Source organism: Ochotona curzoniae, unplaced genomic scaffold (genome assembly GCF_017591425.1).
Source record: "Ochotona curzoniae isolate NIBS_2020 unplaced genomic scaffold, NIBS_Ocur_1.0 contig_2318, whole genome shotgun sequence".
Classification (NCBI taxonomy): Eukaryota; Metazoa; Chordata; class Mammalia; order Lagomorpha; family Ochotonidae; genus Ochotona; species Ochotona curzoniae.
The window spans coordinates 8,848,648-8,873,600 of record NW_024465419.1 but is presented as its reverse complement, the minus strand read 5'-3'; the positions used below and the strand labels follow the sequence as shown (position 1 = coordinate 8,873,600).

At 40.8% G+C, this 24,953-nt stretch overlaps 1 protein-coding gene across 1 annotated transcript in view; it reads right to left on the bottom strand.

Annotated features, from left to right (window-relative positions):
- LOC121151289 (zinc finger protein 717-like) overlaps positions 1-13,978 on the bottom strand; it is a 31,736-nt gene extending 17,758 nt beyond the window's left edge. The window contains exons 1-2 of the mRNA XM_040972598.1: positions 13,826-13,978; positions 11,198-11,255 (exon numbers count right to left, since the gene is read on the bottom strand). Coding sequence (XP_040828532.1) covers positions 11,198-11,212 — 15 coding nt within the window. The 5' untranslated portion in view covers positions 11,213-11,255; positions 13,826-13,978. The remainder of the gene's footprint in view (positions 1-11,197; positions 11,256-13,825) is intronic.
- Between the last annotated feature and the right edge of the window lie 10,975 nt (positions 13,979-24,953).

The following is a 24,953-nucleotide window of genomic DNA, read 5'->3' as shown; positions in this document are numbered from 1 at the left end:
GTGAACCAGTGGGTAGAGGGATGGAAAATCTCATTCTCTCTCTCTTTTTTTCTCCCTCTCTCAACCACTCTGCTTTAAAAAAATAATCTATTTTTAAAAAGATACAATTTTAAACATATCTGTACCCATGGCTGGAACACCAATTTTATACAAACACATATTAATTTTTAGGAAAACATAGCTGCCATTATAATAGTGGGGGACCTCAACATCCCATTCTTATTAATGGACAGATGGTCTTTAAGAATGCCAAGAAAGATACCTAAATGGAACCACACTATAGACCAAGAGGACCTAACAGGCATTTACTGGTCACCCAACAGAGTTACAGTATGCAGATTTCTCATCAGCACATGCACCATTCAAGGACAAAACACAGAGCAGGCCACAAAACACACATTAAAAACAAAAACAGTCATATAAAATATATTTCTAGACCATAATGAAATAAAATTAGAAATCAATGGCAACAACAAAAAAATTCCAGAGAAAATTATCCAAATGAATGGATACTGAATACTATCATCGTGAATGAATTAGAGGCTGCTGAGAAAATCAAACAGGAAAATTTTAAATTTCTTTTAGAAAAATGGAAGCACAACATATCAAAACTGATGGGATTGGGCCCGGCGCGGTGGCGCAAGTGGTTAAGTCCTCGCCTAGCACGCCCGGGATCCCATATGGGCGCCGGTTCTAATCCCGGCAGCCCCGCTTCCCTTCCAGCTCCCTGCCTGTGGCCCGGGAAAGCAGTCCAGGACAGCCCAAGGCTTTGGGACCCTGCACCCGCGTGGGAGACCTGGAAGAGGCTCCTGGCTTTGGATCGGCATAGTATCGGCCCTGTTGCGCTCACTTGGGGAGTGAATCATCAGACGGAAGATCTTCCTCTCTGTCTCTCCTCTCTGTATATCCACCTTTCCAATAAAAAATAATAAAAATAAATCTTAAAAAAAAAAAACTGATGGGATTCATCAAGCAGTACTGGGACGTTGCTATAGCAACAAGTGCTTACTTCTAAAAGGTGGAAAGATAATAAACAAACAACCTAACAATGTAACATCAAGGACCTAGGAAACCAAGAGCAGACCAAACCCAAAGTTCAAAGAAGGGAAGAAATAATAAAATTTAGAGCAGATATTCTATGAAATAAATGTAGGAAACAAAATATGAAAGAAATGCACAAATGCATAAAGAAAACAAGGCATATAGACAGAAGACTATTATTCAGCTATAAAAAAGTGAAATTCCAGCATTTTCAGCAAAATGGACCCCATTTGAGGTCATCATATTGAATGAAATAAGCCAGACCCCAAAATACAAATACCACATGTTCTCTTTTATGTGTGGGAATAAAAATTAGAAAAAGAAAAACAAATGAAAAATTAAGAAAAAAGAAATTTTGGGCCCAGCACATTTGCCTAGTGGCTAAAGTCCTCGCCTTACATGGACCAGGATCCCATATGGGCACCGGTTTTAATCCCAGCGGCCCAAGTTACCATCTAGCTTCCTGTTTGTGGCCTGGCAAAGCAGTCAAGAACGGCCGAAAGCCTTGGGACCCTGCACCCATTTGGGAGACCTTGAAGATGTCTGGGTACCTGGTTTGGGATTGGCTCAGCTCTGGCCAGTGGGGTCCGTTGGGGAGTAAATCAGCATATGAAAGATCTTTCTCTGTCTCTCCTCTTTTTCGTATATTGGCCTTTCCAATAAAAATAAATAAATCTAAAAAAAAAAAGTCTGTATATAGTGGTATCATTACATAGCTTTTGTAAAACCTTGTTTTATACCTTTGTCAAATCAATGGTTCAGAATGTTATTCTAATATAGGTTTAATGATATGTGATCTGAGGGAAGTGGCCATTTTTCCATTCAATTATTGGTTATATCTGTTGCCCACTAAACTAAGGCCTGTTTGTTTTTTAAAAATAATGAATATCGTGCTCAGCATGGTAGCCTAGTGACTAAAGTCTTTATCTTATATGTGCTGGAGTCCCATATGGGAGCTAGTTATAATCCCTGCAGCTCCGCTTCCCATCCAGCTCCCTGCTTGTGGCCTGGGAAAGCAGTCAAGGATGGCCCAAAGCCTTGGGACCCTGCATCCTCGTGGCAGATGTGGAGGAGGTTCCTGGTTCCTGCCTTGGATTGGCTCAGCTCCGGCTGTCGTGGCCACTTGGATAGTGAATCAGTGGATGGAATATCCTCCTGTCTCTCCCCCTCTCTGTATATATGAATTTCTAATAAAAATAAACAAATTTTTACAAAAAAGTAAATGAGTATCTTTTTAACGTTTAACGCGGTTGCAGGGTTGCAAAATCTTAGGTCATCCTTGACTGCTTTCCCAGGCCACAAGCTGGGAGCTGGATGGAAAGCGGGCGGCCAGGATTAGAACCGGCACCCATATGGGATCCCTGTGCATGTTCAAGGTCCGGACTTTAGCCGCTAGGCTATCACGTTGGGCCCTGAGGTTTATATTTTTATTTTCATTTCTTCAAAACAGCTTTTTCCTCATATTAAATTCTTCAATGACTCAAAGGTCATACAGTAGCATCATTTTGTTCAAAAAGGCAATTGATTTTTTTCATTTCTTCAGCAACGCATTAGTCATTCAGTACCATGCTGTTTATCTTTATGGCGTTGTAAATTTCTAGTTTTCTTCCTGTTGTTGATTTTGTTTTGTGGCTTTTCATTTAAGGGGATGTATAGTAACTGTGTAATGGAGACTGTCATATCAAGATATGAGGATACAATGCAGTATGCATCTCTGTTAGGAGCCACAGACTTATGAGCCTTAGACTTGGCCTACCTGACAACCTATTGCATTGAAAGCCTGCTTTGGGCAAGCAGGACCACAGCAAGCAGGATATTAGGCCAGAACATCCCGCGCAAAGCAAGCAGAATAGAACCTCCACCCTTGTTCCTGTTCAAATGATTAGTTCCTCCCTTGTTTGAATATAGATTAGCTCCTTCCCTGCTTCAATGAAGATAATTACTTCCAGGAACCACCCTTCCTTCCCCTACTTCCCTATAGACGAAGGTATATATATGAGGAGCAAAATAAAGAGCATTGGCACTCTTTCCCACCAAGTACGTGTGTCCATGTGTTTCTTGGGCCAGCAGCCCGGGAACTAGCAGCCCGGCATTCCCAGTCCACCCTCAGGGTTTGAGCATCGTGTCCTGCAGGTCAGGACACATCCCTACTTCCAAAGAGGGACTCCCAGTGAAACTGTTAAATATATTTTGACAATAGGATGCTGGACTCTCTGCCATTGTCCATGCCTGCAATGATGGACATATGGCTGTTTATGAAGAAATATCATATTGTAATAATATAAGGGAAATCAGTGGCAGGTGAAGGGATTTGCAGAGGGTAAGGGAAATCCCAGAGTCTAAGAAACTGTATCATAAAATAACAATAATAACAACAATAGCAATAATAATAAATGGAGAAAAAAGAATAGGGTAAAGAAATAAGTGAATAAAAATATGGAGTGATAACTCCTTTTGTAAAAAATTGGGCTAATAAAGATTTGCTGTAAGATTTTTTAAAATATACCATTCGGTTTCTTAAAAGATAAAATTGCTAGACTAAGAAAATAAACCACCTTAATAAATAAGTGATGAGAAGGAGATCTTACAACTGATACCACAGGAAAGTACAAAGAATCATTAGAGACGACAATGAAAAACCATTGGCCCCAAATTGAAAATCCTAGTAGAGATGTATACATTTCTGGACACATAAAATCTTCCAAAACTGAACCAAAAAGACACAGAAAAGCTGAAAAGCAGACAACATACAAGGAGACCGAATCAAATGTTTCCAGGAGCAGAAGGCTTGACTTCCAAATTCCACCAACAGTTCAAGGCCAAACACCAATCCTTCTTGAGTTATTCTTAAAAAGTGAAGGAAAGGAACCCTTACAAACTTATCTTATAAGGCCAGAATTATCCTAATTCCAAAACCAGGTAAGTGCATGCACATGTGCTCACACACAACTGTATTAAGTGAAATCAGACAACACACACACTCACAAATAATGCTCTCTCTCTCATATACAGGATATATACTGGATGCAGGAGACTGGGCAGTACGTACTAAAACATAATAGGGTGAACATCTTTCAGGTTTATGTATTTAGCTGCACAGCAGGGTAACTATGGTTCCTGATGACACATACGTATGTGTGTGTGTGTATATGTGTGTGTTTATATATCTAAAGATATATATGTTTATATACAAAAAAGATGGCTGCTTGGCAAAGTAGGTTCCAGCTATACTTACACATTGCAAAGTTGCACTGCACTCCTTAAATGTTTTATGTTAATCTAAAGTTTAAAAGCAAAAGAAAAGCCATTTTAAATCATAAACTTTACAATGAAAACCTATCAAATAGGCTAAAGGAACTTCATCAGGCTGAAAGAAAATGATGCCAAAGGTTAACATGGATGTACAGCAAACAATAAGGAGCAGGTATGGACAATCATAAAGGATTATGCATCTTTTCAGTCTTGTAGTTTTTATGAATGGCCAGTCTCTGCTATCTAGACATTTGGGATATGTACCAAGAGATGGCAGCTCTTCTGTTTCTATTTCCCTGCCTTTCAAACACATATATTTTTAATTTTATCAAAGGCATGATTACCAAAGCAGAAATGATCATAGCATGTAAGAGGCCCATGATGTAAGTTTATTGAATATATAAACACATAATGCCTAGAAACAATGGTGTAGAGGATGGGAGTCAATGATGGAAGTATTCTATTAAGTCCCTATACCTTATGTGCAAGGGTACATTACTTTAAAGACACTCTAATGAAGTAGACGTTCGTATTATAAACCCTTGGAGAAACAGAAAATAAATACTTATCATAGTTATGGGTCAGTCACATAAAAGTCATACTGCATTTGCAACACACATGTTTGCTGGTGAACCCTGCCATAACAAAGACTACAGATTGGTGGCCTAAGCAGATTCCTTCGAATGAAAGCCCTGTAGGAAGCTACCTGCAGGTCTGGTTTTTTTCCTGAGGTCTTTCTCTTTGGTTTAGAGATGGGCAGCTTCTTACCATGTTCTCGACCTGCTTTGTGAGCACCCAGCTCTTTTGTCTCTCTTACAAAGACATTAGTCATACTGGATTAGTGTGCACCCACAGAATCTCATAACTTTAGTTATTCAGTTGTCCAAATGAAAGTTTAGAGTATCCACAAATGTGTTTTGGACAGGGGAAAGGATTCGATTCAGTCTATACCACAGAGCTAAAAACCAGTAAATTCTAATAAAGGATATTAAATAACATTTGGTTAACCAAATGGAAAGTAGTAAAAGAAAATGATCAAATCATAAAATGATCAGAAAGCAAGCAAATGGCAGACACAATTTCATGTAATCACATGACTAGCTATTTTAAATGTAAATGCACTAAATATTTAGGCAAAAATTGCTAGACTTGATTAAGAACAAGACACTTCAATATGCTATTTGTAAGTACCATGCTTTAAATGTAAGAACACAAACAGATGGAAACCTAAAACATAAAGAGAAAATACTAATCAAACACTAATGATGAAGTGTAAGTTCTGGGGTGGGCCTCTGGCCTAGCAGTCAAGATACTAGTTAGGAAACCTGTACCCCATATCACTGTGCCTGGGGTCAAGTTCTGGAGCTGGTTTCTTGTTAATGTAGACTCTGTAAGTCAACAGATGACAGCTCAAGTGTTTGGATCTTTTTTGCTACTCATTGAGGAAACACGGATTGAATTCCCAGCTCCCAGCTACTGCAGGCATTTAGAGAATGAATCAGCTCACTCCCCAAATGCCTATAAGCAGCCCAGGGCTGGGCCAGGCAGAAACCAGCAGCACAGAACTCCAGGTGAGTCTCCCACAAGGGTGAGTCACCATCTGCTATGTCACAGGGCACACACTAGCAGACAACTACACTGGAAGAGGAGAAGCAAGATGCAAACCAGGCACTCGGTTATCGGTACTGCTATTCCGAGTAGTGTCTTAACTGCCGTACCAAATATCCAGCACTCAAGTGATTTTTAAGAAATACTCAAGTCTTGGTGGCAGATAAAATAAACTTCAACCCAAAATGTACTATCCAAAGACAGAGACACTTTTCATATCAATCATTGGATATGAAAGTTTAAAAACCCACAGAACTCAATGAAAAAAAAGTCTGCAATTAAAGTTATAAAATTTTTCTTTCAATAATCGATGGGGGGAAACATAACAAATCAGTCAGTCTATGCACATCAATGAAAACACACTGACCTTGCTGAGTGTACAAACCACTCTGCAATCTTCATCAGGAAAGAACATACGCTGAGCCATTAAGACAGTCATTAAAACTCAACAAAAACAGAGAAACTCAGAAGAGCTTCACCCATCATTTTCTAAATAAGTAACAATCATCTCATACATTGTGTTGTGTTATCGAACTGTAATTGTGAATTTAAAATCATTAGGTAGGAGAAAATGCGAGAAACATTATGACATGAGTTGGCAAAAACTTATTCATTATGACACTAATGCTGCGCAAGTAACAAAAGAAAAGAAGATGAACTATGTAATTAAACCTCTAAAAAAGACACATTATCAGGGCCAGGGGACTGAGCTGCCATTTGAGATACCTGCACCCATGTTTAGTACCTGGGATGTAGTCCCGTGTCCAGTTCCAATATAGCCTCCCGCCAATGAGCAGCCAAAATGATGGTCCAAGTACTTGAGTTCCTAACACGTGGGAACCCGGTTTTGGCCTGACTGTCCAGTACAAATCAGAGGATGGAAGATCTGTCTTTCCTTTTCTGTCACTGTCTTTCAAGCAAAGAAACAAAGCTTTATTTTCAAAGATGAATTTATTTATTTAAAAGGCAGAGTGGCAAAGGAGAAACAAAGAGAAAGACACACAGAAATATTTTCTACACACTGATTCACTACCCAAATGGTTACAACAGCCAGAGTTGGGCTGGGCAGAAGCCAGCAGTAAAGTACTTCATACAGGTTGCCTATGTTGTAGCAGGGTCCCAAGTACTTGGGCCATTTTCCACTGTTTTTTAAGGCATATTAGCAGGAAACTTGAACAGAAGTAGAGCAGCAGGGACTGTAACCAGACCTCAAACGGAATGCAGGCACCACAGGTAATAGTTTAAGCCATTATATTATGCTGCCACACAAAAATCTTTTTAAAAGAGACACTATTAACAAGTAAAAAGACAACCCCAAGGAATGGGAGAAAATACTTGCAAGACATATGTATAAAGATATTAATATTCAGAATATAAAGTATATAGTAAAAATCCTATAATTCAAAATAATTTAACAAGAAAAGAACTAAACAATCATTTTTATAAAGATGGCATACAGACGCAGAATGTTCAGGTTATCCTATGAGCCAGGGCTGCTATGAGATGAGAGGAACATTTCCCAGGAGGCTCCCAGACACCCAGCCAGTGTTGGCCCTCCCCTTGCAAATAAGAGATAATCTGGACTTTTTTGGTATGCTGGGGCAGGTGCTGGGGATGGGAACAGGCTGACAAACACAGGGAAAGATGTTCAACATTAGTCATTCGAATACATGTATGCTCTCTGGTCTCTCTTATAAAACCACCAGCATTCAACTATGGGGTGGGGTGGTGTTCCCCCTTGATGAAATTATCTAATCCTCACTGCTTCACCCATCATGAAAACACCAAAGAAATATTTTTCACACCTACTGCAATATCCAATATGAAAGACAACAACAACAAAAACAATAAGTGTTCGCATTGACATGCAAAGATTGAAACTCTAATTCACTGCTAGTATAGGCATATAATGGTGGAGCTGATGTGGAAGACAGTATGGAGACTCCTGGAAAATTCTAACAGAATTACATGAAACAGATATTCAATTCCTGGGGATACAGAAGGGAAAGCAAGGATTGCATCACGTATTTGTAAGTGCCTTATTCACAACAGACAAAAGGGGGCAGCAATCCAAGCTTCCATGGAAAGATATGTAAACATGACAAATACCCAGGCTTTAGCCTCTTTTTATTGCTAGTATATTCTGGGTTCACATTCCTGGCCCAAGGGTGAACAGTCACATTAGCTAATGGCTGTCCTGCTGAGGAAAGTCCTCAAAGGTTCAAGGCATCACACAACAAGAGAGAGGCAGCACATGTGTGTGTCTCTCTTATGACAAAGCCACCAGTATCCAACCATGGAGGGTGTTACCTTAATGGCTATATACTCCTAAAGAATTCACAAAGGATCCACCTCTAAAGGCCATATTTCCTTTTAACACCTCAAAATTAGAAATGCAACTCCAACATTGAGTTTTGGAGGGAGCGAGCATTCCAACATACATGGAATGTTATTAACCTTTAAAAGAGGACGTTTTGACAAATGATACAGTATGATGAACCTTAAAACATTGCACCATAAAGTAAGTCAATAAAGAAATGACAACCACTTATATGAGGTTTCTAAAGTACACAAAATCATACAGGCAGCTGCTGGGGTCCGTGCAGTAGGTGTGGATGGCATGAAGGTGTGAAGAGAACAGCTCCCCTGCTTGGCAGGGCCCGGGGGAGTTTCCAGCTGTTGGCAGGGCCCAGCGGATTTCTCTCTGACCACCTTGACACAGTCTCACCACCTTTTTGCATGGACACTCAACCACCCCACTAAGAATTCTGTGATCTATTGAGGCACTGTTTGCCCCTGTGATATGGCTTTTGCCACCAACGTGAGCTTGAGAGTTAATGTTATTGATAATGTCTTGGTGAGTGGGCCTCTGACAATTTACATACAGGAGTACAATTAAACCCATGCCATTTCTGGACACCTTATTGTGTACCTATCCATTGCCCTGATATTGGGCCCAAACAAATAGCATGCCTTCTGGGAAATGGCTTAATAAGAATTTTACAAAGTAATGGAAGTGATGGGAGTGAGAGCTGAAACTGCTATGGCAATAAATATAGTCATTGCTATCTTAAAGGCTAGCTTGTCTTTGCAATTTTTTGGAGCATAGAAAATGTTAGTTGTAGCTGCTTTTATAATTTTTAGCTAGAGGAATTAAGGATGCTTTTATTAAAGAAAAATGCTTTTGATTATTTCATTGTTTATGGGGTTGTAGACTCTATAGTTGTAGGGGGATTTAACATTTGAAATTTCTGTTTTAGATTTTAGGTTTTTCCCTTGTAACCTATTTTCCCATTAAATAATGGGTAAATTGTAGAAATAGAAATGTGGTAGGAATGTACTACTGATTAGCAGGCAGTCGTATGTGCCTTGGCCTTGGAGTCATGGCTGTTGTTCCATGGCTACTGTTGAAGAATGAATACAGGCTTGCTTGGAAGAATATGAATACAGTATTTTGCAGAATTATCTTTAGAGGCACCTGCTTAGCCCTGAAATGCAGACGGAATGACCAAATGTCTGTACATGCCCCCTTAAGTCTTGAAGTAAAAAATAGAACAATTAGTTGCTTGTGTAGAAGCTTGTGAGGTGTCTGAGTAAATAAAAAGGACAGCTTTTTCTTGAGCTGTGTGAGAACGCACCAAGTGTCAGTGTCTGTGTCTTTCTTCATCGCCGACTCCACGAACTCTTCCCGAGCTCCGAACTCAACTGGAGCTGGACTCCAGCAGGCAGCAAACAGTGGCAGATATTTGGCACAGTTATGGCACTATCTGGCACTCTGAGGGACTAGGATGGGGTCCCACCTGTGTTCTAATACAGCTTCTCATTCAAGGGCTGGGCAGATAGTGAACAAAGGCTCAAGCATTGGACTTCCTGCAGCCCAAACGGGAGATTCAACATGAAGTTCCAGGCTCCTGGTCTCAGTGTGGCTCAGCTCTGGCTATTCTGGGCAATTGGGAAGTGAGTCAGGGTACAGAAGATCTCCCTATCTCTCCTCAAATGGAAATGAAAATTCATTAATTAATTTTAAGAGACAGTTGATTAAGGATCACCAATGTATGCAGCAGAGAAGAACATGAACTCAGTGTTTGATGAGTCAGCATCTGATCATCTGGGGAAGATAAATTCTGTAGATCCATAGTAGTGATGCTTCAAATCATATGAATATATATAATTCTCTGGTAATTTTAAAAAAGTGTCCAGATTTAAGTTACATATATTTTATTACAACCCAACTGCTTAATTAGAGTTCTAGTCTGTACTTGTAGTTGTAACTGATGCATATATCTGCTTTTCCTACTCACTGCTTGATTAGATGAAACAACGCAATCTTAAAAACAACTTGAAAACAAGACAAGTCATTTTTAAGCTACATATGTACAAGTACATTAGTATAAACAACAGGTTTATTGACATACAAATATATGTACAAAGGTACAAATTAGAGAGAGAGAGAAAGATTCCAGGAAAAATCACATTGCAATGGCTTGAGTCAAGGCCAGCTGGTAGTATACTCACATGTATAGCAGAAGAAAGAAGGATCAAGCAGAGAAGAATTTGCAGGAGATCTTGAACAGTAATTTCAAATATGACAGAAGACTCAAGTAATGTAAAGACTAAAGAATAGTCTTTGGATTTGACAAGAATTTAAGACACTAGTAAGCTTTTACAGAATTGAACTAAGATTCTACTGAGTGAGCCAAGGTACAAACAAGCAATGTAAATATTAGCCTGAAAATGTTAACTTTGGACAGTCTGTGGATAATAACCAGCATATGTATGTAGACGGGAAGAAATGAATGGAGAATTCTTTAAGGACCTGTAGGTGATTATATCTTCCAGATATTCCTGGATCCATTTGTAAATGAATTTCAACCTTCCAAAAGTTATCTAGGACCAAACTATATTTGGCAACTCCAGAGAAAACCTAATAACTGATTTTGTGTTTTAGCACAAAGAATTACTACCACTGAATGCTGAATGGCTGAGTGTTTATTTCCAAAACAAGAACACTGTCTACTACATTAATTCTACTAAAACAGATGCTGAAGCCTTGATATCCCATGAGTCTTCTCTTAGGATCAATTTGAATCATCAAATACATGTGACTATCTGTTGAATCTAGATTCAATTCTGATGTCTCTAACATCTTGTAACCCTGCCAGCTTTCTCCTGTTTGTGCACATATTCCCTGATACTGAATTTTATCTATTTTTATTTTTCTATTTTAATTATTGAGATTTCAAAAAATTCTTAAAATACAATGAAAAACAAACTGGAGAATAAACAAACAACTTACTGGAGATGTATTCATCTTCTTTACTTTTGGAGCCTTGTAGGGAATTCTAGAATCAGACCTGGAAAAAAGGGTGTAGAGAAAGCCATGAGAGAAATGACCTGGCTTGTTCCTAGAGTCTACAGCACAAAGCAAGATCATGTCAGAAACCAGAGTACACCAAACAGATCAGCTGCAACACCAAAACAAAACACATCAGAACAAAGCCTCCCTGCTGAGCATCAAGAAGGGATGGGAAAGACCCCATTGAGAAAGCACCCACGATTCTATCAGTGGGTAGAGATGAAATAGAATCATTAGGTTAAAGAAAACATTTATTTGCTATTTTTTTCCTAAAGTTAGTGTGAAGAAATAATTTAAAATTTAAATATACCAAAGAAACATGCAGTTGGTAAAATTTACATTATAGGAAATGCTGCTGTGATACTATTTTACTGTTAATACAGATGTGGCATACAGGACTATACATTACTGTTTCCATACATCTAAATTCCATAGGAAGTATGCCTCTTGGAGCCCACGTACCAACAGCTGTACAAGAAAAGTGTACACAATGTGTTTTACTACAGCATGATTCTTCAGGAATGGCTCCAAACGAGACCTCCCTGCAACCACGCCTTCACTGGGTCCTCCCCAGGAAGAACTCTGACTTTGCCTTCTCACTTGCATTAGCCATTGGGACATCGGTAAATGTGATACCGTGACCTCAGGTAGAAGCCTGAGGCCTGCCCTGCTGGAAGCACAGGGCCTGGCCCTGAGCCTGCACAAACCACCAGCTGTGTGAGGGAAGCCATCTTCAAGTCAGGACACCAGATGACCAGACCCTCACTTGTGAACCTTGGCAACACCGCACCTGCCCAGCTAACTCACTCCAAAGTGTAAACTCAAAACTGCAAATAAAATGCTTATATTAAAATAAGATCTAGTAAGCTTTTTGTGATTTGTTACATGTGAAATGCTGACACATATTGGAGAAGAGGGGAGAAAGAACTGAATTACATGCCAACTCCAACAATCAGAACTTAGCAGTCGTATGTAGAGGCTTTCATAAGCCCGATAAATGTCAACCAGATGGATCCCGGCAAGGCTGCTGGCACTGAGAGGCTGTGTGAGTCATGCAAAATCCGAGCACGTAAGACCATTTTTTGCATTTTTATTTATAGGTGACAATTATATTGTTGTATCTATATTTTAAGAAGTTAGCAGTCTAAATGTGCTTCAGTTGAATTTTGCTTTGAACAATAACAGGAAATAAGTTCACAGTAATCTGCTACAGCATTTATGATTTTTAACAACAGAAAACAATACAGGCAGGAATGACTTCCTCACTAACATTAAATGGGAAAAACCTGGATTATAAACCCTTTGGACTCTCATCAGCCACAGAAAGCCTCTAGGGGAGATGTTAAGCATATTCAAGGCGATGTCTTCTCAAAACCATATTCTAAGCTGATTAGCATTCTTGAAGTTGATCTCAAAAACTAGATTTAGAACTATTTAAGGCAAACTAAAGAACATAGCCAAACATCAGGCTGCCTGACATCTACCAACCGGTTGACACTGGCCAAGTGCACTTATTTACTGGAGCCCAATTTATTTCATCTCTCTTTTCAGGCAGAAAGATCTGAGCAAACCATTCCCATGCTCTCGAAGAGAACTATCAAGATGGAGCGAGTGTCAGCATCATCTCCAGACAGTGAATGTGACAGTCCAGGTTTGGGTGAGGGCCAATTCTTTCACAAATGAGGGCCGAATAAAAGTGATCAGAGTTAGACTGTCAGACAGACATTTTCAGATATTACAGAGTATCCTTCGCTGAAGGCCACACCTTCAAGAACGCTCTAGTGCGATTTCCTAGGACATGCACCCTTCCTTCTCAGCCCACTCACATTTCCCTTCTGAAAGTGGGGTCAAACTTTGCGACCCCGTCTCAGCTGCAACATGGATACACAGGGCAGCATCACTGCAGCGTTCATTAGCGTAGCTTGGGCCATTCAACCTAGGCCTGTCCCCCTCTTTGGGATTCTTAATTCTTCCGTGAAACGCAGAGGAGAGGGTGTGCGGCAGAGGACCACCCTCACGGGTGGAATTCCTATTGTTGGAGCCCCTGCTAAACAGAGAACAAGACCCATGCTCCCATGTAGAGGGAACAATCATCTGCTACCCCGCCCTCTCTCCTGGAACTCCGACTGTCACTGGGAACTGGAGGGGGACCAGGAACTTCACTTGCTGGACAGATGCCACGAAACGCAGCAAATACGACTGCTCCGCGGAGACTCCCTCGGGCGCACAAGCCAAAGCGGTTCTCTCTGGGAGGCTGTAAGGTGACGGCACACACCAACTGGACCCCTCCGTGCAAGGGCCTGAACAGGGACACCCCCAACTGCCGCCATCTTAAATAGATCACCCCAATAGTGGGAACCACAGGAGCCGGCGTCTTCCCCTCCTTGGAGGCACACCCGGCCTCCCGGCGGTACTCCAGATCCTGACACAGTGCTCCTGAAACCAGTCTGCGTCACGCCTTCCTCAGCTCGCAGCAGAGCCGCCTTCAGCCAGGGACACCCCCTGCCAGACCCTGCCCACGTCCGCGGCGCACTTAAACCCTGTCAGGTCCTCCTACCCCAGACTCACCAACTTCGCCGTTCACACCAAACAGGACATGCGTTCCGGCCTCTCCCCAAGACTTGCCCGGGTGCCGCGGGGCTCCTTTCAAGCACCCTCCCGCTGATCTTCAAGGACACAAAGCCCAAGCTCGGTGCCAGCAAAGCAGCGTGTGCCGCGCCGCAGCATCCGGAATTTGTCAGAGGAAGATGGTGGGAGTAGGTGGAGCCGCACACGCGCACAGGGATCCCCGAGTGGCCTTCCCACAGTCCCGAGCTGGTGATGTCAGGAAAAGGTAAGACTACACTTCCCACAAGCCCTGGCGCCCCTTTGTTAGGCAACGAAGCGGGTAGGATTTCAGTGTTTGCAAAGGGGGCCTGCTCCAGCTGCAGCTGTGTGGAGACCAGGTGTGAAAGGAGAACTGATGGTTTTTATCTGTGTGACAACCACACAGAATTCAAACTCTTTGATTCCTGTTTTTAAAAAAAATCCACGCTGAAAAAGAAATGTGCTGTGAATGGAGGCATTTATATCTGAGCAGAGTTTTAATTGTCAATTTGTTTTTTAAAGTTCTGGTCATTAGATTGTATCTCTAGGCCCAGGTGTACTCATTGCAGATGCTTGGTAAATGGCTATATTTAGATACTTATACGTGAAACTAGTATCCTTATGGCAACTCACTTCTTTGCCCTTTAAAAAAAATATGCTTGATGTTGGGGAGCGCATTTGGCATAGTGATTACCATGCTGCTTGGCCGCCTCTCTCATCTATGGGGGTCTCTGGGTTTGAGTCCTGCCCTTGCTCCTGATACCACAGCCCTGCTAATATGCACCCTGAAGGCAGTAGGTGATGATGGGGTCCTACTGCTCACATGGCAGACGCACGTTCAGCCTGTGGCTCCTGCCCCCTGAGGGAGTCATATTCCACATTTGGGTAAACTATCCTATGGTCATCACTACTAAAATATGTAATCATGTACATGAACTTGCAATGTTTTGCCTTAATTTAAATAATTAAAATACTTTTTTTAAAAAGGCATGCAAAAAAGATCAAGTCACCTTTCTCCTTAATCTCAATGACCTGCTCAGTTAACCACCGTTATTAGTTTATATGCTGCCAAGATTTCTGCTCTTGGGAATATCCATGTCTATCTCATACAGAATGTATATCATACAGAAGGGAAGTCACATCCAGGCTTGATTTTGGAATATTGTCATGAAATATTGCATACAGCAGCTCTGATAACACATCCTTTAAAAAATGATGTGGGTTCATACATTTCTTAAACATTTTCATTGAGAGGACTATAACTGACTTGCCATGCAATTCGTCCACTTAATACGTGTAACCCAGTGATCCACATTCTTATTGTCAATTTCAGAATATTTTTATCACCACAAAAGAAACTCAAATCTCTTTAGCTATTTACTATCACCCATCCTTCTAACCTACCAACTACCTCTCACCCTCAAATCTACTCTGCTTCTGTAGATTTGCCTTCTAGAGACACTGCAGGTGTCCCAGACCCAATGTAAACTCTCCCTCCACAGGTGGTGTCTGGGCCCTACCTCCGAACTCAGAACACAGTCCCAGGAACAATGAACTGCAGGAACAAAAGTAAAGGATCATGTGTAACCACACCAGGGACATCAGACCCTCGACTGCCAGCTGCAGGGAGAGGCAGCCTTCTGCTCCTGATGGCATTTGGCTAGAATGAAGCATCCACTTCACTGTAATGGGGAAGGGGAAGCTGGGAGCAGGTCTGGAGTCACATATCACTGAAACCTTATGCTCTTACCAAATCCCAGTAAAGCTTCCTCAGAAAAGATTTCATTTCTGTGTATGTCCTTGAGACCATCATCGAGAATTTAAAAGGTTGGCTTTTTTTTTTTTTTTTTTTTTTTTTAGTAACATTCAGAAACCTGTGCTGTGGCACAGCATGTTAACCAGCCACATCTTGTTCATGGCATCAGGTTGAGTCCTGGCTGTTCCAGTTCTGATCCAGCTCTCTGCTAATGCACCTAGGAAAGCAGTGGAAGATTGCCTGAGTGATTTTGCCCCTGCAACTCACATGGAAAACCCAGACAAAGCTTCTGGTGCCTGATTTCCCTCTAACCCAGCCCTGGATTTTGTGGACATTTGGGAAGTGACCCAGCAGATAGAATATCTTTCTCTCTGCCTCTCCACTACCTCTGTAACTCTACCTTTAAAATAAATCAATAATTATTTTTTCCCATCAAGTTTCCTGGGATTGAAGTTCATATAGCTACTCATGCTGTCATGCTAAAGATTGCTTTAGATTTATGTAATGTCAATGTTTGCATGAGCAGTGCTTATGAGTTATGTTTGCAATTGCTACATAGCTAGTAAAATAATTAAACTCAATCAGTTACTGGAAGTCTGTGATTGCATTAACACAATTATTCTTATGTTTTGTTACCATCATTTAAATCCTATAACTGGCAACCCCATTTGCAACTTTACCCAATATCATGTGGCTATTAATTTTCTCATAGGTAATTGCTATAAACACCCCCATTTACTTTGTTTGACATACTTCTTGTTCATGGCAAGAGGTGGCCACCCAAGTGGGCATTAAAATCATTTCACTTGCCTTGGAGTCTTGCAAGATTTCTTTGAACACCACCACTGCTACAATAATAGTAGACTTATGAGTTCTGAGCAAGTGCTTTTTCTGTGTGTCACATTGTCATAAGCTCTAGTTTTGATTAACGTTAACTTAAAATTTGAAAAATCTTAATGAAAATATTGTACATGTTGATTGATTCATGCTCACATAAACTGAGGTTTCCGTTTTGTTTCACATATTCATGTGTTTATGTTTTAGAGACAGTAAGTACTAGACGTCGTATATACTCTACATAAACACAGTTTCACAATACCATTTGGAAATTTATAAACTTATAAATAAACTGCTAATTATTATTATTTCTAATGTTTCTTAATATTCCACCTTAAAGATTTGACCTGTTTACTATCAGCAGGCTTGTCCATCCTGGCTTTTTGTATGTGTATTCAGGTGTTTGTGTATCTATTTTGTGTATGTGTATACAGATGTTTCTGTTTCTGCATTTATGTGATTGGAAATAATATTGGAAACAATGCTATGAGGAACCCTAATTGCAATTTTAAAACAAAGGCCTTTTCTGATGTGTGCATTTAAGGCAAATTACTCAGCCATTTCCCCTACACTGTGGACAGAATTGGATTTACTCAAAATTCCTATCTTGAAGATCTATCCACCAATGCAACTGTATTTGCAGGTAGGAACTCTAAGGAAGTAGTAGGGCCAAATGATATGAAATGTGTCCTGACAAAGAAAATACCCCGTGAGAATGCAGCAAAGTGGCTGTCTAGAGAGAGAGAAGCCAGAGAGAGAGAAGCCAGAGAGAGAGAGAAGCCTCAGGAGACCAAGCCTATCAACACCTGCATCTCAGTCTTCTAACCTCTAGAACTATGAACAACACACCTCTGTGATTTAAGCCCCTCCTCCCATCTGTAGTACTTTTTCATGGCAACCCAAGCAAACTAAACCATTCGCCATCTCTGACCACTTTCCTGTAGTGCATTGATTTTAACATTATATGTTAATGAAACAAAGAAATGAAAAATCATGGTTTCTTTTAGTTAAAAGCCTAAAGAGAAACAGGGAGGAAAAAAGAAACCCAGAAACCCAACTATATCTAGGAGGTGGAAAATAAGAAAATGAGCGGTTTATATAGATATGTGCCCATAATTTGATCCAATCGGAAAGTGACTTTAAAATTATATAACAGGGCCCAGCACGGTGGCGCAAGTGGTTAAAGGTCCTCGCCTTGCACGCCCGGGATCCCATATGGGCGCCGGTTCTAATCCCGGCAGCCCCGCTTCCCTTCCAGCTCCCTGCCTGTGGCCTGGGAAAGCAGTCGAGGACGGCCCAAAGCTTTGGGAACCTGCACCCGTGTGGGAGACCCGGAAGAGGCTCCTGGCTTCGGACTGGCATAGTATCGGCCCGTTGCGCTCACTTGGGGAGTGAATCATTGGACGGAAGACCTTCCTCTCTGTCTCTCCTCTCTGTATATCCGCCTTTCCAATGAAAAAATAATAAAAATAAATCTTTAAAAAAAATTATTTAACAAAAATGAGCAAAAGGGCACTCATTGGCTTTTGCATCTCTACAATGCAAGATCAAAACTAAGATACACTGAAATATATATCTTTTCTGCTTTTTTATATTATTATCATTTTATGATACAGTTCCCTAGGCTTCTTTATCCCCTCCCCAATATCTGCCCCCCAACACATACACATATTTTCTTTATATCATTACTAAAGTATACTTCTTTATACAGTCATATGTCCATCATTGTGGTCATGGACAATGGCACAGAGTCCACCATCCTATTTTCAAAATATATTTAGCAGTTTCACTGGGAGTCCCTCTTTGTCTCTAAGTAGAAATGCATATTACATTGTATCCTCACATCTGGATATGATATTCTTCATTACACAGTTACCGTACATCCCCTTAAATGAAAGTCACAATACAAGATCAACAATAGAAAAAAGCCAGAATTTTACAAACATAAAGTTGAATAACATGTTACTAGATATGACAGTCTCCATTGCACAGCTATTATACATCCCCTTAAATGAAAAGCCACAAAACATAATCAACAATGGGAAGAAAAAAAAAATTAACAACACCATGAAGTTAAACAACATGCTACTGAATGACTAATGTGCCGCTGAAGAAATGAAAAAGATCAAGAACCTTCTTAAAGAAAATGATACGGGCCCGGCACGATGGCACAGTGGTTAAGGTCCTCGCCTTGCACGCCCGGGATCCCATATGGGTGCCGGTTCTAATCCCGGCAGCCCCGCTTCCCATCCAGCTCCCTGCCTGTGGCCTGGGAAATCAGTCGAGGACAGCCCAAAGCTTTGGGACCCTGCACCCGCGTGGGAGACCTGGAAGAGGCTCCTGGCTTCGGATTGGCTCAGCTTCAGCCATTGCGGCCGCCTGGGGAGTGAATCATCGGATGGAAGATCTTCCTCTCTGTCTCTCCTCTCTGTATATTTGCCTTTCCAATAAAAATAAAATAAATCTTTAAAAAAAAAAAGAAAATGATACTACTGTATGATCTATGAGTCACTGAAGAATTTAATCATAAGAAACTGTTTTGAAGAGATGAAACTAAAAAATAAAATCCATGAGATCTGGCATCCACTGATTCTTATTGGTGAAATGTGTCTCTTCTAGACAACAGATATGTGTGCTTTGTTATTTTAATCCAGTCAACTAATCTATGATGTTTGATTGATGAGTTTAAGCCATTTCCATTCCGGGTTAATATGTATGCATGGTAATTTGGTCCTGTAATTTTAGCAATGAGTTGTTTATTGATTTAGTCTTCTGTTGTTATTTTACTGGGATGTTCTTCACATTTGCCTTTGGTTTTGTTGGGTGCTATTCCTCTTCTCTGTCAAGAGAACATCTTGAAGTATCATTTGTAGGGCAGGTTTCTCAGAGGCAAATTCTTTTAGCTTTTCTTCACTGTGGAAGAATTTTATTTCATTTTCAAAGATGAAAGAAAGCTTTGCTGGGTATGTTATCCTAGGCCGACAATTTTTTTCTTTTAGAATCTGGAATATGTCCCTCCATTCTCTTCTTGCCTGTAGAGTTTCCTGTGAGAGATCTCCTGTGAGCTTAATTGGCATTCCTTTATATGTCAATTGATGTTTTTCACGTGCACATTTAAGGATCTTTTCCTTATATTCAATTGAAGAGAGTTTGATAATCATATGTCTTGGTGAAGATCGCTTTTGATCAAGCCTATTAGAAGTTCTGTGTGCCTCCTGAATGTTGTTTCCCAATTCTTTCTACAGATTTGGGAACTTTTCCTTTATTATTTCATTAAATACATTTGCAAACTCAGCTTCTCTTTCTGCTCCTTCCAGGACTCCCATAACTCTTATATTTGGCCTCTTAATAGTATCTTTCAATTCTTGAATACTTTTTTTGGCCTGATCCAGCTCTGCTTCCAGCTTTTTGTTTGCTTCCCCCTGGTGACAGGAGATATCTTCCAATTCTGAGATTCTTGCTTCTGCTTGCTTCATTCTATTTTGGAGACTCTCCAATGTACTTGTAATTTGCTCTACTGTGTTCTTAATTTCTGATGTACCAGCCTTGATTTGCTTTACAGCTTCCTTAAATTCTTTGAAATCTTGCATGAGCTTCTCATTTTTTACCAGAATCTTCAAAATGAGTCTTATGGATTCTGTGTCCCCCATTTTCTCGATGTCTTCCTCAGTTAACTCTGAGGTTGGCATAGGGTTTTGCTCCTTTGCAGGGGAGTGCTCAGTAATATTCATTGTGCCTTTGTCTCTTCTTTTGCTCTTGATCATTGTACTTCTGTCAGATATCCACCGTGGTCTTCACAGCCCCAGCTCCTGGCTCACCACTCTCCACCTTCTGTGATACCATGCTGAGGCTACACCATTGTCTCTGCAACCTTTCTCCCACTTCCGGTTGGAGTGGGTTCCAGGATTACAGAGACACAAAGTGTCCTACCTAGTCAGGTTGTTGGTGGTGCTGATCTTGTCAGAACCTGTTGGACGTTAGGTCTGGGTGCCACACGGACCTATTTTGACCAGTACAGTGTCACAGTTGGTATTATTTTTTTGTGAGACATCAGCAAGCTCTCGTGAGCTCAGCATATGCACAGTTCTCTGTTGTCCCCTGCAGTCCCAAAGCTATTGCCACAGTGCACAAAATGGTGCCCGACGAGCTACCACAACAGTTCTTGATCTGCTGGCCGTCAGATCCGAGGGCTACACAGACATACCCTGGATGGATCCCGTAGAATGCCACGTCGTTGCAGTTCGCTGAGTCAGAAATGAGCTCTCTCCCTGCTCAGAGCATGCTCAGTCCTTTCCCTTGCCCTTTTCTCCTTACGCAAAATGGCGCCCAATTCAGCTCTAGGGGGCTGACTGGGCTATGAAATTCACTCTGTTCTCACACTGCCTGAGATTTACTGCTCTGTCTCTGCTCCTGGTCAAATCAAATGGACCAGCAGGATGGACAGTACTTTGTCTGGGTTCACCTCCCAAGCTCCCAATGAAAGTCCCTTCCCACCTGGTTGCTGGTGGAGTTCTGGCTGCTGGTGGAGTTCAGATTGCCATGCTGGAGTATTGTTCACTGCAACACCACACTGCTGTGCCCGCTGCTTTCCTGTCTGTCAATCTCCAGGTACCCCTCTGCTGTTGTTCTGTCCTTTCCTATTTCCTGAAATATGTCCTCTCTGCTTCATCCTGATTAAATGTTTCTCCATCTGATTAAACGTGTCCTTACCCTATTCCGCCATCTTGATTCTGTCCTTCTGTTCTGTATGATGAGGACACTTGCGGTTTGCATGTAGAGTCTCCCTGGATAATCCATGTTAAACTTATCTCAAAATCCTTAATTTAATTACATATGCAAAAGCCCTTATCCACATAACACGACCTTCACAGGCTCCATGAATTCATGCTTGATTATCTTTGGGGGCCATAATCCAAGTCCTCCTCTTCTAGAGGAAGGTATTTATACTTTCGAACCTATCTAAGGAGGAAAGGATTACAAGAAAGGGCTTGGATTGAATATTAGGTAAATCTGTGTGCATTATCTACTAAACCTCCCAACAGAAACATTAGTCTGGGAAACTTATCAAAGACCCAGAGGACAACAAAACAGCAGCCTCGCCAGGAATTAGCTCATCCCTGACTCAAAGACAAGCACAGCAACACTTGGGACAAAGTTAGCTGAGAACCTGGCAGAATCCCTCCTGCCCAGAGCTTAATAGAAATGAATAGCTAGGTAAGTTAGCCAATCATCCAATTGAAGAACTAAGTGTTGCAGTAACTCACCACCATGGAAAGAGAACAGAAATATCAGACTACAAAGAAAGAGAATAGAAATATCAGACTACTTAGTAGCTATTTTGATACTACTCATGAGAGAGCCTGAATAAGCATACCTGAGACGCTAAGGATATAACTAAAAGGTTAATGTGTATACAGTGAATCACCACCCCAGAATTTCACAGCTGCCAGTAACATTTCTCACCCTGTAGCACACATTACATAAAAAAAATGTGGCTTGGGAACATTTTGTGTTAATGCCTTAAGCATGAGGCACTTTTCTAACTGCTTTACTGATATACTTAATCTTCACAATCTTTCAAAGTCATTGCATGCTTATTTCCTTCAGTAGATCAGGAAAGGGTAAATGTCAAGAGTTGGGATTTGAAAGCAGACAGTCTAGCTTCAGAAACCATCTTCCTAACAACTGTATTGCACCCTGCAATGCCCATTCACTTTTTTTTTTCATTTGTGTTTTTTATGATGTTTACATAGTTGGTCAGGGTGGGAAGGATTGAGGGTTAGGAGAAAGTGGGTGAGACCATTGTTTCCTAATTTTCTTTTTCTTCTTCCTGTATCTGGGGGAAGTGGGGAGGTAAGGGGAGAAGCCATACCTAGCCTCCAAACCACCAGATGAGAAACAGCCACCCAGTATCAATCCAGAGTCCCCAGTGTGGAGCATGTTCTGAGAGTTCTGTTTGCATGGTTTCGAGATCAATCTCACTGATCCAAGGATGAAGAAATCCTTCCAAGGTCCATTGGCTAACATAGTCAACCTTAGAGTCTCCATTTGCGCAGATATTTGCTGTCATTGCTTGGTTGGGGTAACTGTCCAATTTGTTCTGACTTCCTTTTTCTGCTATGGTACCAGATGTCCTCTGCAGGCTCCAAAAGACTACCATATCCTCCGTATGCATCTGAGTCTGCCATCCACTGCTCTGTCTTTTCCACTGAGGAGACCCAGTTCTGACACATGCACTGTACAGTCAGACCACCAATCCTGAATGTGAGCCTTCTTGTCCTCGCATGCCCACATCTGTGCCATCTCCTAGATGCCCTGCAAGTCCACACAGCAAGCAACCACAAGAACTCTGCTGGGCAGCAAGTAGGCTTCTTCCAGTACCATTGGTGTCCCAGGCTGCTCCACCCAGACCATGCCAGAACCCCCATCCCCAGGACTCATAGACCTGGCACCCACCATGCAGGTGGGCCTAAGGACCCAGACCAGGCAACTGGGCCCTGCTGGACAATGCCCATTCATTTGTATATACAGTAGACCACCAGAAGAATTTTAAAGCTTCATAGCGATCTCAAGACATAGGACAGAAAGCAGACCATGTGGGTTCAACAACTGTCCTAGGCCTTATGAGAGAACAGAGTCTAGGAATAATGCTATAGACTTGCGCCTACAATAGGGGAGGCAATAAGAGCTCCAGAAAGCAACAACCTCCAGCCCATGATCCAAGGAACATGAGTTGAAGTTGGACATTATATATGAATGACATCTAACTCCTCATTAGAAACAATGAAAATGTTCTGAAAGAAAATATTCCAGAGCAAAAAATTGTCGGCCCAGGATACTGAACAAAGCTTTCCTTTGTCTTTGAAAATGAAATAAAACTATTCCACAGTTAAAAGAATTTGCCTCTGAGAAACCTGTCCTACAAATGATACTTAAAGATGTTCTCTTGACACAGAAAAGGAATAGCACCCATCAAAACCAAAGGCAAGCGTGAAGAACATCCCAGTAAAATAACAACAGAAGACTAAATCAATGAACAACTCATTGCTAAAATGACAGGACCAAATTACCACCTATACATATTAACCCTGAACCATTCAGCCAGTTTGGACTATCCTAAAATCTGCCAAGCTCAGTAAAAATTATGCTTCAATACAATAAACTGCTAAACACTAAAATGAAAATAGACACGAGACAGCTGAATAGTACCCTATAGCCATTTTAAGGTGTATAGAAGCCGGTTGTATATAAACTAAAATTGAAATGACAATGAAGTAATCACAGGATGTAGTTAAGAACTTGCATTTTTTAACATATTGGTTACTCAATACTATGCCATTCCATAGTGTTGTAAATTGTTGTTGATATTATGTTGTGGCTTTTAATTGCTCGGCATGATATCCTGCCAGCTCTGCCTTCAGATCAGAGATGGTCTCCCTAAGAAACGGTTAAATTTATCTGGACAATAAGATGCTGGACTCTATGCTTGCTATATGCTTGCAATGAAAGAATCTTGACTGAATTTGAACTGTGGTAATGCAACAAGGTGGAGGAATCCACCATGGGGGAGGGTTAGGGGAGGGTTTGGGGGAATCCCAGAGCCTACAAAATTGTGTCACATAGTGCAATGTAATTGATAAATTAAAAAAAGAAAAACTGTGTTACAGTAATAATATAGGGTAACTCAGTGAGGGAGGAGGGCTATAGGAAGGAAGGAAGAGAAATCTCAGAGCCTATGGAGGTGTATCATAAAATAATGATAATAATAATAATAGTAAAACAAACTTGTACTATGGGAAAAAATACTCCGCCCCCCAGTTCAGTATTCAGTGAAGATATCCCAAGAAATTGAAACAACATCTTAAATAAACAAAAAGTGAGACAATGTACTCACAATAGACATGCACTAAAAGAATGCTGAAGAAAGTTTTCCAGACTGAAAAAAAAAATGACAACTGATGTTAGTTTCTGTGTGCAAGAAGGAATCACAATAAATATGTGGATAAACATAAAGGATTATAAATGTTCTTATTCTTTTAATTTTTAAAAAGTAGACATAATTGTTTAAAGCAATAATTAACCTATCATGTGTAATGATCATAATACATACTGACTATATAAAAGCATGAATAAAACAATGGTACAGCTGGGCTGACTATATATTAGCTATTGTGAACTGAGCTTCTGTAAACACAGGGATACAGATAGCATCTTTCAGATGCTGATTTCCTTTTTTTAGATGGAGTGGGATAGCTGGGTCATATAGTAAATTTATTTTCAGATATGTAAGAAATCCCCATACTGACCTTCACAATGGTTTCACTTCTTTACAGTCCCAGCAACAGTGGAATAGAATATCTGATTTTTTTCCCCCATTGCTGAAGAAAATGTCTTCCAATTCTGATATTCTTTATTCTGCCTTGCTCATTCTATTATAGAGGCTTGCCACTGAATTTTTAATTTTTTCCATTGAGTCATTTATTTCTAATAGTTCTGCTTGATTTTGCTATTTCCTGT